Source organism: Homalodisca vitripennis, chromosome 8, assembly GCF_021130785.1.
Source record: "Homalodisca vitripennis isolate AUS2020 chromosome 8, UT_GWSS_2.1, whole genome shotgun sequence".
NCBI lineage: Eukaryota > Metazoa > Arthropoda > Insecta > Hemiptera > Cicadellidae > Homalodisca > Homalodisca vitripennis.
Window position 1 is genome coordinate 117,491,609 of NC_060214.1, and position 17,256 is coordinate 117,508,864.

The following is a 17,256-nucleotide window of genomic DNA, read 5'->3' on the forward strand; positions in this document are numbered from 1 at the left end:
AATGGACGTTAAAATATTGCATTTAGATTAGTTTAGTTTCCGGTGTTTGTCGTAGTAGGGTTGGATTGAAGCGTAGCTGGAGTAAATACGAGGCATGTTTTTAAGTAAGCACTGTTTTGATATATAACAAAATCAAGTAAACTTTTTGTAACAATTTTATTTTTATACGAAAGCACCATCAATATTAAGGCATTTATAATATATAAACATAACCTTTTGAGAAGATTGCTACCTGATGTAACAGTGACTGAACGCGATTATTTTGACGGTATTGTCGTCAGAGCAGTAGGTACTGACTGTTGGCCTTTAAAATGTTCCTCTGATGAAAAACAAAAATGGTCACTAAATTGGGGCTGTTTGGGAGATTATCAAAAATGTCATAGAGAACACTTCTTGAAACTTGAGGAAACTCTCCTAATAACGAAGAAATTGTGAAATGTCCGTTAATTTTTGCTTTATCATTAACTTTCTGCGTGAATTCGAAGGTGATCATTGTGCGTTATCCACAGCATTTCTCATCATGAACATTTTTTTTTGTAATCTTTTAAAGTTCTTAACCATTTGAATGCCATTGTATCACTAATTACGTTTGTCCATATACTTCTCAGTTCGGTCTCTGAATTTCAATGCTTACACGCCTTTAGCACCAATAAAACAAATAACTGCACGTACTTCAGTACTTCACAGTCGGCGAGATTCTCAACTGATGGGGGCATTTAAAATTTTAAATTAACAGACGTAAAAACAATTGACTTTTGGGGTAATTGCATCTATGGCTTGGTAACAGATGGTAGACCAGCCGTAGTGCTGCAGTGGCGGAATTTCAAAACGTTGCTTACTTAAAAAACCACGCTTTGTATATAAGAATATGAAGAAAGCTTATTGACACAGGAATATGGAATATGGATAGATTAGGATGTTTTACAGAGTATAACACAATTTATCAAAAGCAGCAATATTCTGGTAATGAAGGAGGTTAGGAAGTGGATCTAAACTTAACTTTCTTTATCTATGTCTTTTGTTCTGAGGATTCTATTTTTTTTCTGGACGTTTGCCATTATTCAGTGAGACAAACTCACTAATTATTTTCTTTTCTTACTGCATGACCTTCAAATTCTGCTGGTATTTGATTTGTTTTAAACTAATAAAGACCATTATTTTGTAATATAGTGTTAATCACCATTTACTTGCACCATGCAGGGTATCGTGGTGGATGTTCCGTTTGCCCTGTTCTTCCTGTCGCAAGTGGCTGGCCAAACGCAGCAGGCGCTCTACTCCTGCATGGATGAGCTCCCCTCGCTGGACAAGGAGCTGTATCGTAGTCTGACCTACATCAAACACCTGCAGGGCCCTGGCGACGTGTCCCAGCTGGACCTGACATTCTCTGTGGATGAGGATGTGTTGGGGCGGCTGGTAACCCACGAGCTGATACCAGGCGGCCGAGCGCTCACTGTCACCAATCAGAACAAGTCAGTGCTTCTGTTAGCATGACCAGGAGTACCAACTGTTCTATTCACTAGTGGTGTAGAAGTTATACTTGTTCCATTTAACTAACGGTTTCCTTAAGAAGCAGTAAATGTTTCTGAATGTAATTTAATACTAATCTATCCCTAGTAATAAATACCGTGAGGGACCAAATGAATATTATACAAAAGAATTAGAGCTACAGAGTTAAATTTACAATAAGAAAATCAGACAGAGTAGACTACAAGTTCTCCGGACAGAATTATATAGAAGACTAATATTTAAACTTTATGGGAAGGAGAATTTTTAAATGCCCACAAAATTTCTAAATTTGAATTTGAGGCGAGGAGGACAAACATTACTAGAGCGAGAATGCACCATGTGCTCAGCCACAGGAAGTGTCGACACACACAAACACATGTGTGCACGGACACAAGGAACGGAAGAAACTGTGAAGGACGCTATGGAGATACAACGTCACACCAATTAAACCTGTAGGGGTATATATTTAACCTATTGCTCCGACCAATCAGAGACAAAAGAAGGTTAGCTGATCCCCACAATCAGCTTTTCGTATTACAACCAGTTAATGTAGTCCATTGAAATTACATATATAGCAACATATCTTACAAAGTATTAACCACATTGATTGCTCTTTCAGAGTTTCACAAACTATATTTATGGAATAAATATTTTACAGTTCCATTCAGAAGTATTGATAGATTTATTAATTTATGCAAACTGTTCTGTTAGAGTTTCACAAATTATTTTATTTAGGTTACTACCTTTATTCTTGGAATAGTGATATATTTGATATAGTGGATGGAATAGTTTTTTTTAGAATTTTTAACTCTTGATATATATTTTTTACTCAGGAATAGCAATTGTTCCGTTCTAGAACAATAACAGTTCGGACTTTATCTGTTAATTAAATACCATCTTGTGGGTGATTTATCTTTTTCCATATGTTTTTAAATGCTTTATTGCATATCAATAACAGGAATAACCTCCTGCTTGCCTTATCAGAGATAATAGTCACTGATAAAAGACATCAGGATCAGTTTGTGTCCATCGTTTAATCTGTCAACATGAATATAATTCAAACCAAGTCAACCCTTTGCCAACTAGATGTGTATGACCAGGGACTTCCACATTGCTTAAACAACTGACAAGAACTGCATGTCTATATTTCCTTTTATCTTGAGAATTTACTTCTTAACCCATTGCGGATCGTATTGTTTTGGCGCACGAGCACCAGCGGGCATGAATTAATTTACAACTTCGACATACAACTGCGATCTGTAGGATATTTATAAAACTTTTGAAAACTCTAAACATAGACTGTTGTTAAACACTCTTAGTTGACAAGTGAAGACGACCGCCCAATCTATCAGACATTAATAGAACTATTTGGAGGGAAACTTTAAAGCAGACCGCTTTTGCGACCTGAGCTCGTCACCGTGCTCCGGCCGCTGCGTGTCGAGCCCAGCTCATCAGTGATCCGCAATGGGTTAATGAAAATCATAGAAAGTATGTATTTCAATTGAACATGCTACCAGTCTGATACCAGGCCTACACAGAGTAGGAGTAAAGGTTAATAATTCTTGTTTACTTGTCCAGAATCAACTACATCCATCTGATGGCACATTTCCGGATGCACACGCAGATACAGAAGCAGACGGCTGCCTTCATCAGAGGCTTCCGCTCCATCATCAACCTAGAGTGGCTCTTCATATTTTCCACACCAGAGGTAAGTTTCTTTTTCCACATCCTCTGTTGTTTTGGACCAATATCCCATTGTTCTTGTCAAAGAGAAAATTCTTGTCTGTGTCTTTCTGCTCGTTCATTTCTAATGCTAAGTGTTTACCGTAAATTTTCCTAATGTTAAATTTCAGAGTTTTCACCCAATATTTTAATGTCTCTACTATTTTAAGTGTCTACCCGTTGGTGGAAATTTCTCGTAGATCAACGACTCTAAAATTTGTTAGCTCAAATTAATGGTATGTCAAGGACAGCGAGTAATTCCACAATACAGTGTTGGCTAATCTGAATGAACACATCAGACTAAAATTCAGACATCCATTTTAACAAAGCAATGTAAAATTTACAGTTGTAACCTCCACCAGATCACAATCTTTACTGGAAGACAGGTACTCTAGGTAGGCGAATCTCCAGAATATGTTTCTCCAAGGTATTCTAGGTATGCGAATCTCCAGAATATGTTTCTCCAAGGTACTCTAGGTATGCGAATCTCCAGAATATGTTTATTCAAGGTACTCTAGGTAGGTGAATCTCCAGAATATGTTTTTCCAAGGTACTCTATGTAGGTGAATCTCTAGAATACGTTTCTCCAAGGTACTCTAGTTATGCGAATCTCCAGAATATGTTTCTCCAAGGTAATCTATGTAGGTGAATTTCCAGAATATGTTTCTCCAAGGTACTCTATGTAGGTGAATCTCTAGAATACGTTTCTCCAAGGTACTCTAGTTATGCGAATCTCCAGAATATGTTTCTCCAAGGTACTCTAGGTATGCGAATCTCCAGAATATGTTTATCCAAGGTACTCTAGGTAGGTAAATCTCCAGAATATGTTTCTCCAAGGTACTCTATGTAGGTGAATCTCTAGAATACGTTTCTCCAAGGTACTCTAGGTATGCGAATCTCCAGAATATGTTTCTCCAAGGTACTCTATGTAGGTGAATCTCTAAAATACGTTTCTCCAAGGTACTCTAGTTATGCGAATCTCCAGAATATGTTTCTCCTAGGTAATCTATGTAGGTGAATCTCTAGAATACGTTTCTCCAAGGTACTCTAGGTATGCGAATCTCCCGAATATGTTTCTCCAAGGTAATCTATGTATGCGAATCTCCAGAATATGTTTAGCCAAAGTCCTAGTTTATTTAAAACAAGGTAGGAGTACACCACACCATCTGTTAGGTAATAGAATTTTCTGGGATTGCATGCAAAATTACAAATCTATAGCTCATTATATTCTTCAGATATTGTCAGACAGACAGTCATGTAGACTTCAACGAGGTCATTCCTATACTATACAAAATTTTAGTTACCGAGAACAGCTTTGTTCCGTTAACCCAAAGCCTACATAATAAGTTGTGTCACAAGTGTGTTTTAAATCATGTCTCTTTTGTCTAAAAATAATTAGAAATGTGCCAGCCTGTTCTGGATATTTAATATTTTTTATTCGGAATGTTCCGGGCTCGGAACTAGTGTCACAAGACAATTCCAGTTCCAGGTGTTCTGTTCTGACAGGTTCTTGCTTAAATTATTTACTTATTGATTTTGTAACGGAACGATTTAGTACATACTACGTACAGTATTGAAATTATATAGTACATACTACATACCGGAACGATATAGTACATACTATGTCCTGGAACGCTTTGACAGTTATGTTTGATATCCAAGATATTCGTACTACATAGATAACTTAATGATGTTTACAAATACATTTTAAACACAACGTCTCTGCTCAACTGTTATTCATTTACAATATATATCTGTATTGATATACAGTACCATAAAAGCAATGAAGTTTAAATCCCCTCATAAAGTTACTGACGGTATTGTTAATCAAAGTGAACTAAACAGTGGAATTTAGCAAATATTTTACATCACTGTTCATCTCTCATCTGTGTGTCTCAGCTTCAGAGGCTGATCTCCGGAGACAACGTGCCGCTGGACCTGGTAGACTTGCGGCGTCACACACAGTACTACGGCGGTTTCCACGACTCCCACCGCGTGGTGCTCTGGCTGTGGGACATCCTGCTGCGCGACTTCACCGAGGAAGAGCGAAAACTGTTCCTCAAGGTAGAGTTAAAGTGAAGGGAGAGTTTCCTGTCCAGGTGCTAAACACTTGGTACAGTAAGACAGTGGAGGGGAGGAGGCAAACTCGTAGATATCCAGGATTATCAATAGCCATCCTGCAACTCTTCTTGGACAACTGAACACACTCAGGAATCCAACGAAATTATGAAAATACAGCTTTTGCCACCTGACTTTGATTTGGAAGACTTGTGCTATTGAAAACCCGTAATTTGGCAAAGATGTACTGTGGCTAGCCCGACTGGGTATAAGATATATTACAGCGTCAGGAAACAACTCCGGGATTGCATCTTTGCAAAGTCTGATGATGCCGAATAGCATCTGTTGATAATGTTTTTAACTGACAAATACAATCTTTCCCATCGGTCTTAAGAGGTCACAATACCCATTATTGACCAATTCGGGTCGGGATTGAAATTCCAACCTTTTGGTTGAATGAAGACATATCACTCCAAAATTCAACACCTGCAACCAAGAAGTGCTCTTATATTCAGCCTGGAGCGTAACGTTTAAATTTTGTTTCCCGATCTATCAGCAAAGGCCGGGTTAGCAGACTAACTGCAAGGACATGATCACATTGTAATTGAATAAATGAATAAATGAATTTATTTCCCATATAGAAATTCCACAATACAATCATTTGAACCATTGAGAAAAAAACTGGCCAATTTTACAAGTAGTTTGGCCAATTACAAACATATATAAATTAAAATTTCCTTAATCAGCAACCAGTCTATGATTAATTAACTGATTAGGTTAATCTAAACTAAGTCTAAAACTAAATTATCTAAAATAAACTAATTAGAGTCTAGCATTATGCTTATTACAAGTTGTATGCCCGCTGTAGCATCTGTGAGCAGAGATATTCATTTAAAACATGCTTGAAAAACCACTACTCTAGCACGTTGGTGAAACACCTTACATCCTTCTGACCATAAAGCCAAGCGACTGTCTTTTTACAAAAGTACTTCATATTGATTGAGTTCTTTATGTGAAGCGGAAGTTGGTTGAAAAATTTAGGGCCTAGGTATTGAATGGAATGACGGAAAATAGATCTGTTGACTTTTGGTAATTTAAAACGATTTATTTACGAAGCTTCTCGTACTGTAAATATGGTCATTTGGTATAATACTTTCTCTATTTCCGCTCCTAACAAAAAACAGTCTCAGGACCTTAAATATAAAGAGATGTTGAACAGGTAGGATTTGTAGCTCTTGAAACAAAGGGAACGAGCTTGCTCGTTTAGATTTTTTAAGAATTATTCGAAGAAAAAAAAATTTTGAGTTGTTCTTATCTTATCTATTAAAGTTTTGTAAGTACCCCCCCCCAGCAAGGTAGAGCATACTGTAGTTTTTGAATTGATTAATGCAAAATAAAGGGTTCTTAAAAGATTTAGAATTACAAAAAATTTCTTAAAAAATAAAATTTTCTTATTTGTGATCTTAATTTTGAGTGCAAGTCTAAAATGTGCGGTTCAAAGGTAAGTTTTTCATCAAGCAAAAGACCCAAATATTTAATTATATTTCACTTTTTTCAAAGGTTGACAGCTACATAATTGAAAATTGCAGTTTTAGTGAATGGAAAATTAAAGGAGAAGGTAAGTCAAAACCAAAAAAAACCAAAATTTATAAAATTTGTTTTACTGACATTCACTTGCATTTTATTTATTAAACACCATTTTCTTAGTAGTAGGAGAACAGAGTTAATTGAATTTAGTAAGAAGGCCAGAATCTTTTCCAGTGTAGAATAGAGCTATTATCGTCTGCAAAAGCATTTATATTTCCTTTAAAATTAATATCCAATAAGTCATTTATAAATATTAAGAAAAGAGTGGCAGAGGTCGTTGACCCTTGCGGGACACCTGTTTGAACTATGAGTGGATCACTAAAGTTATTATTTATCTTTACCTGCTGTCTTCTTCCGGTAATAAAACTGTGGAACCAATTCAGAGCTATTCCTCTGATACCAGCAGCTTCTAATTTGTTTAAGAGAATCTCATGATCTACCATGTCAAAAGCTTTTCTGAAATCGACAAATAAGCCCGTTGTTTTTTGTTTTGAATTTAAGCCATTAAAAATTAGTTCAGTTACATTTATTAAAGCACTTTCTGGTCGATCTGCCCTTAATAAAACCAAATTGTTTGTCACTAAAAAATTGTGATATATTATTAGAAATTTGGTTAACCTTATCAACATAATTTTCTCAATTAATTTAGAAAAAACAGAAAGAAGACTAATAGGTCTTAGGTCGTCTAGTTATATAAGAATTTGGTTTTTTTTTTAATAGGTACTATTGAACTTAGTTTTAAACTTTCTGGAAAAATACCACTAGAAAAACTGTTATTAATGATGTAAACCCAAAACTGGCGCAATTTCTTTTATTATATTTTTCAACAGACAAACGTTAATTTTGTCATAGCCAGTGGATTTTTTGTTTTTTAGACTATGAACAACAGCTGTTACTTCATCCACGGTGGTAGGAGTTATAAAGAAGGAATTACGTATGACACGGGTAGGGAATGTTTCATTAGAGGGTGCTGAACCTTGTTGGACGGACTGTACTGAGATAAGATGCCTATTGATTACCTGGGCAATAGAGAGCGGGTCCGTTTATCACTGTCGCATTATCAAGCTCAATCCGGGTCGAACGCATTTATCTTTGTTGCCTCCAGTTAAACCATTGATTATTTTCCATTGTTGTGAAATGTCTCCTTTACAGTTTTCTAACATATTTGAATAATAATTATTTTTTACAAATCAATTTCAGATTTTAAGTTTGTGGAGAATTTCTTAAAATAGTTAATAAATTCTGTATCATACGGTCTTCTTTTCGAGATTTTAAAAAGTTTTTTTTCGTTTTTCCAATTTTTTTAAGTAGTTTTGATGTAATCCACCACGGACTCAGCAACTTGGCTTTCCTCAGTTTACAGTCTAAAGAAACTATCCTGTTATTATTAATTATAATTATTATCTAGAATTTTATAAAACCTGTCATAACATAAATTGACATCGTTTTCAAAGTACACTTCACTCCAATCAACGTTTCTTTAATTCAATCTTAACCTTATTATAGTCTATTTTATACTTAAATGCATTAACAACACTATTATCAATAGTCTCTATTGTCTGCTTACTAAATTTAAGCCCCAAAACACAGTGGTCGGTAATACCTAACTCAAATACATCACTATAGAATGTATTTATATATCTATTTCTAACAAAGATATGATCAATACTGGTTTCGTGAATTATCAGTAATTCTAGTAGGTTTATTTATCAAGGAAACAAAACCATTACTATTTAAAATATCCTTGTAAGAATACGTTACTGTGTTTTCCTCTAGTAAGTTAATATTTATATCACCAATATAAATAACGTTATTTCTTAATTCAGTGACAAGTTGAGTAAGTTCAAGCAAAAAGGAGTTCTCATGTACATTTTGTAATCTATATAAGCAGACTAATTTAAAAAACATATTATTTAATTTGACCTCAAGTAAAAGGGCATCGGCAGAAGTCATATTTATTTGATAACAAGATTTCTTTGCAGTCTATTGATTCATCAACAAACACACACAACACCACCTGCTCTATAATTGTTATTGCAATTAGCATAAGTACTGTAACCAGGTAGTGCATAAAGATGTAATTCATCACTACTAATCCAAATCTCACTTAGCACAATAAAGTGTATTTTTTGTTTGATACTACTTAATTCAACAACAAATGCATTAAAAATTCTTCCTCAAACTCCTGATATTAGTATAAATTAAGTTATATTTATTCAATGTACTTCCATAATCAAAAAATACTTGTAATTCAGTACCTTCGCTATTCATGTGTTCATTCATTTTTAAAGCTTAACTCATGTGAAATAACCATTTATAGTAATAAATAAGTAACATAGAAATAAAATAACAATATACAAATAATGAATTAGAATAAAAAACCAGTATAAATTAGCAACAATCAACAGATAACTATGAATGAAACAATCAACAATAACAATAACTAACGACAACAATAGAGCTCTGAAATAACAACAACAACAAAAACTTAATAATAATAAATAATTGTATAATAAATACTGTGACTTACATGTTTATTTAAGCTTGTTTAGTTCATCGTACGAGTCCACCTTGATATAGCGGTCCCCCCTGACATTTCCTGACAAAAAACTTCCCCTCCTTACACCAAGCGTATTGGTACCCTATTTCCTCTGCACTTAACTTTCAACTTAGAGAGAAAAATTTTGTTATCAGGAGTCAGGTGCTCGTTGACGTAGACGATCTTATCCGGGAAGGCGGAATTTATCTGTCGAGCAGTTAACCCTTTCTTTTTCCTTATACTTGCTTAGTACTGTGTCCCGGATGAACCGCCTGGAGAACTGGACGATGAGGGGCGGTGGGCGATCCTTTCCGAAGGACGGGACTCGGTGGGGGGCCGTCGAGATGTCGCTCTCCTGGATCTCCACTCCCAAGGCAGCACCATCGTCTCTCACCAGGCCGACCACATCCTCCCTAGGAGTCTCAGGAATACCGTTGACTTCCACATTGTTCTTCCTAGAGTACTGTTCAAGTGCTCTAACTCTGTTCTTGAGAGAAGTTACCTCGGTAATAAGGGTGCTGTTCATAGCTGTTAGGGCGCGTCGTTTTCTTTCTTAACCAGTGCTAATTCTTCTTTAATAGTTTTCATTAGGTTCGTAGAACTCGTCCATTTTATTAGACATGAACTTTACAGATTCAGCTAGGGTATTTATCTCATTTCTTGTAGTTTTCATTTCTTCAATCATCTGCATTTTTAAAATCTTGGAGAGCACTGATGAGGTCGTTATTAGAAAATGTAGCCTTTCGACAAGTTTTACATTCTCCAGTCTTTAAATGAACGAGTCTTTGTTCCCACGACGTCATCTTGGATGCACTTAGAATGAAAATACTTTTCACAACTTCCAGCGCACTTCACCCTCTGATCTCTTTCGACATCATTACAGTCTATACCACAGATGCCACAGGACAGACGACATATTAAAAACAAATACCAAATATATTCATTAACACAACAGCGAACAGTTTAGGTTAAACACAGTCAGTACGGCACTAACGAGTAGAAACACGCAAGGCACACAGTAGGTCAGAAACGTCTTATCAGCTCGCCGGTTGGAGCTAGACTGACGCAATTTCTTGAGCGATCATTTTGTCGTTGCTTAGTTTAATTTTTATCCTGTGATAACTACTGTATTCTTCATTGCAATATTTTTCATGGTACACATAGTAGTTGATGTATTCTACAAGGAGAATATAAGAGTTGGAATAAAAACATTATTTACTAGCGTTATTAAAGCTCTTTGGAATGCTATCAGTAAAACTGACAGCACTTTACTAACCACAGAAGTACAGAACGTTTGCTGCAGTTAGAAAAATATAATTTGAAAAAATATTGTTCCATACGTTTAACCCTTTTGATACCTTCCCAATTCGACCTTCACCAAAATTAGTGTGCATGACGATCGATTCATCTTATTGATCACACAACAACTGAACTAGTTGAGTAGTTTTGATTTGGCGAGTGTTTTGTTTTATAACTAAGTTAAGTTTTAAAAAGAGTGGTAGAGTTAAAAAATTAATTAACTGTTCTTGTGCAGTTTGTGACGAGCTGCTCGAAGCCCCCACTTCTCGGCTTTGCTCACCTTGAGCCTCCGTTCTCCATCCGGTGTGTTGAGGTCGGAGATGACGAGGATACGGGAGACACTATCGGTAAGTCAGCGCTCGCCAGCTTTACATTTTCGCTGAAAATGGTTGTATTGAAACCATGGTCGGCTACCGAAGGGAAAGTGAAGATTTATAAAAAGCAATATTGGCTAGAGTATTAAGTACTTGGAATTTGAAAGTTTAGAAGGGTTTTTGGACATTTGTTGTCATTTTTGTCATAATTAACACGTCGGGCACGATTAACAGATAGCACTTTAAATGGGATAACATTTATAAACCCAAAGTGCTTTTGAAATAGCGAAGAATAAGTTTGTAAAATATCCTTAAGAGTGCAGGTTTATGTTCCTTTCGACTGTCGGAACTGAAGAACTTTGTCATTGTTGTTGAACCGTGTAATGGTCATCAATCAACATTAAAACAATGGCCTCCATTTCTCATGAGGCCTGTAAAGAGAATGCGTCTATAGACGAGTTCCTTTTGTTCAGGAATTTTGTTGAAATTTATTACCAGTTAGGAAAATTTTAAATGTAACTGTAACAATTTTGCTCTATTAGTTTTCTGAAATTGAAATATAGAAACCTTTTTAAAGTTTAATCCTTATTTCATAAATAATTCACTAATATTACAATTGAAAAACATCTCTGGCTAAAATAAAAGTATCCTTAGTTGGCTCAGTTATTAGTGTTTTGGGCTGATCAATGAAAGTTCATTATGGCTAAGGTGTTGGTACAGGATGGATAAGAAAAAATAATCGTCATTGTTTAGCAATAGCGACCACTGAATTTGGTAAGCCCCATGCATCCCCAGAAAATTCATGATAACCATGAAATCCTTTAGAAGTGCTTTCTTCTCTTCCAGTGGTGTCAGCCTGTCCTCTCTTTGCAACCTGTGTTCACTCTTCCTCCACATTCTTCCTCGATACTTTCTGTCACAAGTTTCTTCCTGATTCATTCCTTATTCTGTTGCTTCTCAGAAAGCTCATCAGTCGTTCTTGCAACTCTTCTTGTCTCCTTGCCCCATCATCCAAGTCTCACCTCCAGACAACAGTTTCATTCAAAGTCTTTTACACCACTTTGTGCTCCTACTGCTTCCATGTAATAAACTCAATTTGAAGTTTTTTCCAATCTTTGATGCAGTTTAAGTTTCATTGCATGGTTCTGTACTAAGATATCTAGGAAATCCTTACACATATTTGAACCATTTCCGATATCAAAATTTTCCGTGTTTTTAGGGAGCGTAATCAGAGGGTTCTTCACTATTCGAAAGAAGGATCCCCAACATCGGCTGCCGACGTCCTCCACGTGTTTCAACCTGCTCAAGCTCCCCAATTACCAGCGCAAGAGCACTCTGAGGGAGAAACTGCGCTATGCAATCTCCAGTAATACCGGCTTCGAGCTCTCGTAAACGTTATACAGGGTGTGCCTCAACTGTGATTGTAATGTTAGATGTAACTTAGGCATTTCTCTAAATCACTTGTCCCCATTGTATGAATGTTAGTTACCATATTTATTTTCAGTACCTGTTTTGTATTTTAAAACTTCTATAAATCTTATTGGTCTGTAATTTATAATTTTTCACAACCCAGGGAAAATTTTTGTACGTGTTGGATGTAATATTTAATCATCAATGTTTCTGAGTCTAATGATGACTCTGGTAAAATTATACAATTCAAAGGTTGTTTCAAAGTGCAAGGAAAATTTATGATAATTTTTTTAATTTTGTACATACTGTCTTTACCAACCCATACATTATCTCTACAAGTTATTTACTTGTTCTATGTTACAGAAGGCTACATATTTGATTGGGTTTACAGGTATAATATACAGTACCTTAAGTAGTCGAAGAAACTTTGAAACAGTGTGTGTAAACTTTATATGTATAGTTTTAGTAATATTAATCAGTTGAATCTCTGTGAGGAATATAAAAACGTTGTATTTCACGATTTCCACACTGAGAAAGAAATCTAGAAAGCAAAGTGACATCATTGGAGCTCTCTGTTCAAAACTCAAAATCTTTTTTCAAAAGAGAATTTTTTTGTGCAAATGTGGAGTACTGTATTAAGAGTCTCAAAAATTAAATATCTCGAGAGAGTGGAAAGTGTTCTTGAAAATATTTATAAATTGTATTTTTATGCAGGATCATCAAAAATAAAAAATTCTTATCAGTCTCTAATTAAATCTTTTATAACTTTGAACAATAAATTTGAAGGAGATACAGTTTGTGCAATTTTAGTCATCTAGTGGACAAAATAATACAACTACAATTAACTTTACTAAACCAATCTCAAGAAATGGTAATTTATTTAATATTATGATTGAAAGTAAAAATAAATTGAAACCTTAAAAAAGTTAATGAGTATCATTTCGCCATATGAAGAATTTGGTGGAAATCAGTCTTTTTTTATCACTGCAAATGCGTAGCGTTTTCCAAAAGCCATTTTTTACTCAGGAAATTCTACTAAAAATAAAAACAATAAATTTTTGAACTATTTTTTGGTCTTTTGTTTAGGACAAAGCACCAGGCTTTAGTTGTCACGCTTTTCCGTCTGTTTGATTTGTTTCTTTTTCCATTATCAACTATTATTAGAAAAAGTTTTAAAAATGGATGTTGATAAATACTTACGTAACTTAACGTATTGCTATCCTATGTACAATAAATACAGGAGGGAAGCACTGCGTCCATGTTTAGCTCATAAATACAAAGAGAAAAAAACTCTTATGGATTGTAATGCTGTACGGTAGCGAATTACACTTAAACTAGATTTGTTTTTTTATTCAAAACAAGTACAATAAAGAAGTGAAGTGAACACGGAACTCTAATATTGCTCACTTGAAGAGATTCCACTGTTTATAACAATATTAGGATTCGGTTAAGCGTGCAGACATTAACTTGCAACTTAAGTATAGTTGTTAGTTTAGTAAATTCGGGTGTTTATATTAGATACATTTCGTGATGGAAAGTGGAGCGGTTTTGTAAAGAATTCATATTTTAATCTTCTATATTACAATGTTACGCCCTGTCCACTATAAAATATTTCATAATTGTAGAGCTGTTATTTTTGTAATCCGGACATAGGTCAAACCAAACATCCCCAAGAAGATGTTGGCTGTCAGACAGCAACAAAAATAGATACATTTTAATACTTTTCTGTCCAAAACCTAGTTTTAGATTGTCTGAACAATCCATTTTTCATGAATGCAAATGAACAAAATATCTTTGGTCTGTGGTTATAATTTTAAAGTCTATGTTGCAGATTTATAAAATTTGTTTTAAAAATACCTCCTCCTCCCCATTTGGTGCAGTACCTGAGAATCTGTGAAGTACAGTCAGTCAGTTGTCACTTCTCTGTTACCTTAGCCTTTAGCAAAAGGTACGGGCAAATAACGCAAAAAAATAATCTGTAGGGACAAGGCCAACGTCTTGCGTATGTCAACACAACGCATGGTTGATGTGTTCAGGAAGACTGAGGTGCCCAGCGTATCCCTGTACGTAGTATCTAATGTTTCTTGTGCGCATAGTTTTGGTTAAAGGTGTCTTTTTCTAGGTGGCATTACAATGTAAGGGATTGTTTGTCCATAGCTTTTGCTAGACTCGTCACAGAGATGTTTTATTCGTGTAATTGCATTTCCATTGAATAGACCTTTAAAATGACATGTCACAAGATATGGGTTGCAATTTGAAAATTTAAAGTTACCCCCTTCTATCCCCCTTTGAAAAAGGGGGTGAAATTTCTTTTACCCTAAAAAAATCAAAAAAAGTAAATTAATAAGTATAGTAAAGGTTGTACATTGATATCTCAATCCATTTGGAGTATATGCAGGCGTATCAGGACTTAATTTACACCCCTAGATGTAAGCGGTTGTTTGCCCATAACTTTTGCTAGGATCGTCGTAGAGATGTTTTGTTCACGCCATTGTGTTTGTTTTGAATTTACCTTTCAAATGACATGTCACAAGATAGGGGTTGCAATTTGAAAATTAAAAGTGACCCCTCTCTCTTTGAAAAAAGGGGGGAATATTTTTATCTTTTAAAAAGACCAGCAAAGTATGGTGAAGATTGTACATCGATATCTCAATCTGTTTGGAGTATATCCAGGACTTCATTTACACCCTGTATATATACATATATATATATATATATGTATTTGCTATGTAATTCGGCTCGTAAAAATGATAACTGCCCCAAAAAAAGCCCAAAGAATTTGAAACTTGGTACAAAAATTGGTCTTATAAATATTTCAGCTAAGTTTGTTGGCCAGCGTGGTACGCCCTTTCGTCCCATTATGGCGTTTGTTAATGCTTTTAAAAAATCCACAACTCTTATTTATGAAGCTACAGAAAAAATAAAATGTGTTCTGGAGCGGTTATAACATTTCCTACACGTTTTGGTGTAGCAAATTTGTTTGTATCTCAAACGGTTTTTAAGATATTGAGTACATGTAAATTCCATGAGAATAAATAAGAAATATTTCAGTTGTCACAATATCTACCTTCTTCTTGCGACTGAACCAAAAGAATTATTTCAGAATGTCATAAAGAAAGCTATCAACATTTATCTTAATAGAAAAATGAATGATAAACTAAAAAAAATGTGATAAAATATACTTTTGCATTTCATCTGTACTTTAGAAAGAGGCTTAAATTATAATTTCATTGTAGATTTGGGGGGGGGGGGAAATTAGTGGTTAAACAGCTTTTGTACAGTTTCTAAATTTGATTTTATAGTTTTAATATTTTTGTTGTTTTTTTTTTGTCAATATATTATATGTAAATATTTCATCCTCTATATAAGATTTGAATATTTATTTGTATATTAATATATCAATGGTATTTACCGTACATATGTTTATTTATATTGGTTGTTGTTAGTTTACTGTTCGTAAATGAGCTTACGTTTAGTGAGATTAGAGGAAGTCTCTGATTATATGTATTACATTGTTAGCCTGTCTACCGTATACAAGTGTACCCAAAGATAGTTAGACCACGTAGCCGACGGGAGTTGACTGATAGATGTGTAAGGGTATTCGCTTATTGTACAAGTAATATTGTATTTTATTACAGCAGATTGAAGAGTCAAGTCTAGTTTTTCATATTTCCATCCACATGAGTGTGTAGTGTCTATCTGTGATAAATTGTTGAAAATGTAAATACACCCTTACCTTTACGTGTTGTCAGAGTTTTATTCACCTCTTTTACAGATTCTTGATTAGTACGCGAAGTTGACCAGTGTTTAGTTTGAGAAACGTTTTAAAATTATTACAACGTATTAAACGTTCAAGAAGGAAGTGACATTGGCACTTGAGCTAGAGGTATTCTTGGAGCTGAGAGCCGATTTGCTTGTTATAAGCATTCAAGCTAGTGTCTTGTGAAATGAGGTTTCTCCTGAAAAAAAAAAAAACTATAAATTATTAGCCGATTTAGTTTTAGTAGGTTGAAATGGGAGGGTAACGAGTTAAAAAAAATTAAACAGTAATTTTTTCTCAGATCAGATTCTATAACCCGAGAAGACATCGATCTATTTAGTGAGAGAAGGTCAGACAACTCTGGAGGAAGGCGACTGTAGTACCATTCTGCTCATTCTCATGCTCGGATGCAACCTCCACCTTTCCTCTCATGTTCAACGTGAACCCATTTCGAGACAGCCCCAAAGGATTCACACCTTAAAATGTGGTCCTTAAAATACCACAGAACGGTTGAAGGGCCTGTCATAATTGACGCTGAGCCCCGGTTGGCCAGGGCATCAGCTCTTTTCATTCCCAGGGATCTCCTCATGACCAGGAACCCAACAAACAGTCACATTGTTGATTCTGGCAGCAAGGGAAGAAACGACTTGATAGCAATCCCAGACAAGTTTCAAATTGAACACACAAGAGTCCAGCGCCATCAGTGCTGCTGAATATGTGTGAAAATATTGATCACCTTACTTCTATAATGCATAGGAAGATTCTCACAAGCACACTCCATAATAGCTGCGACCTCCACCTGAAAAACTGTAGGATACGGCCATAGGGACCACCAGCTCCCTGCATGGTCTCACCCCCACGATTCCAGCGCCTGTGCCACTTTTTGTTTTAGAGCCGTCTGTAAACCATTCAAGCTCCGCTGGTGGAAGAGGTTTTCTTCCCTCCGACCAATCGTCCCTAGGAGGTATCACAATCCTAAAGGGTTTGTCAAAAGAAATTTTTTTGGCATCTGATCAGAGATCATGTGCAGAGCATTCCCTAGAATCAGGATGCTTATTCTA

General features: G+C 35.4%; 1 protein-coding gene across 2 annotated transcripts in view; it reads left to right on the plus strand.

Moving 5' to 3' along the window:
• Positions 1 to 14,210, plus strand: part of LOC124367982 (ubiquitin-protein ligase E3B) — a 43,924-nt gene extending 29,714 nt beyond the window's left edge. For both annotated transcript variants that reach the window (XM_046825240.1, XM_046825239.1), the window contains exons 16-20: positions 1,201 to 1,469; positions 3,085 to 3,214; positions 5,128 to 5,292; positions 10,947 to 11,058; positions 12,245 to 14,210. In XM_046825240.1, the coding sequence (XP_046681196.1) occupies positions 1,201 to 1,469; positions 3,085 to 3,214; positions 5,128 to 5,292; positions 10,947 to 11,058; positions 12,245 to 12,417 (849 nt within the window). In that variant the 3' untranslated portion in view covers positions 12,418 to 14,210. The remainder of the gene's footprint in view (positions 1 to 1,200; positions 1,470 to 3,084; positions 3,215 to 5,127; positions 5,293 to 10,946; positions 11,059 to 12,244) is intronic.
• Positions 14,211 to 17,256: the final 3,046 nt, after the last annotated feature.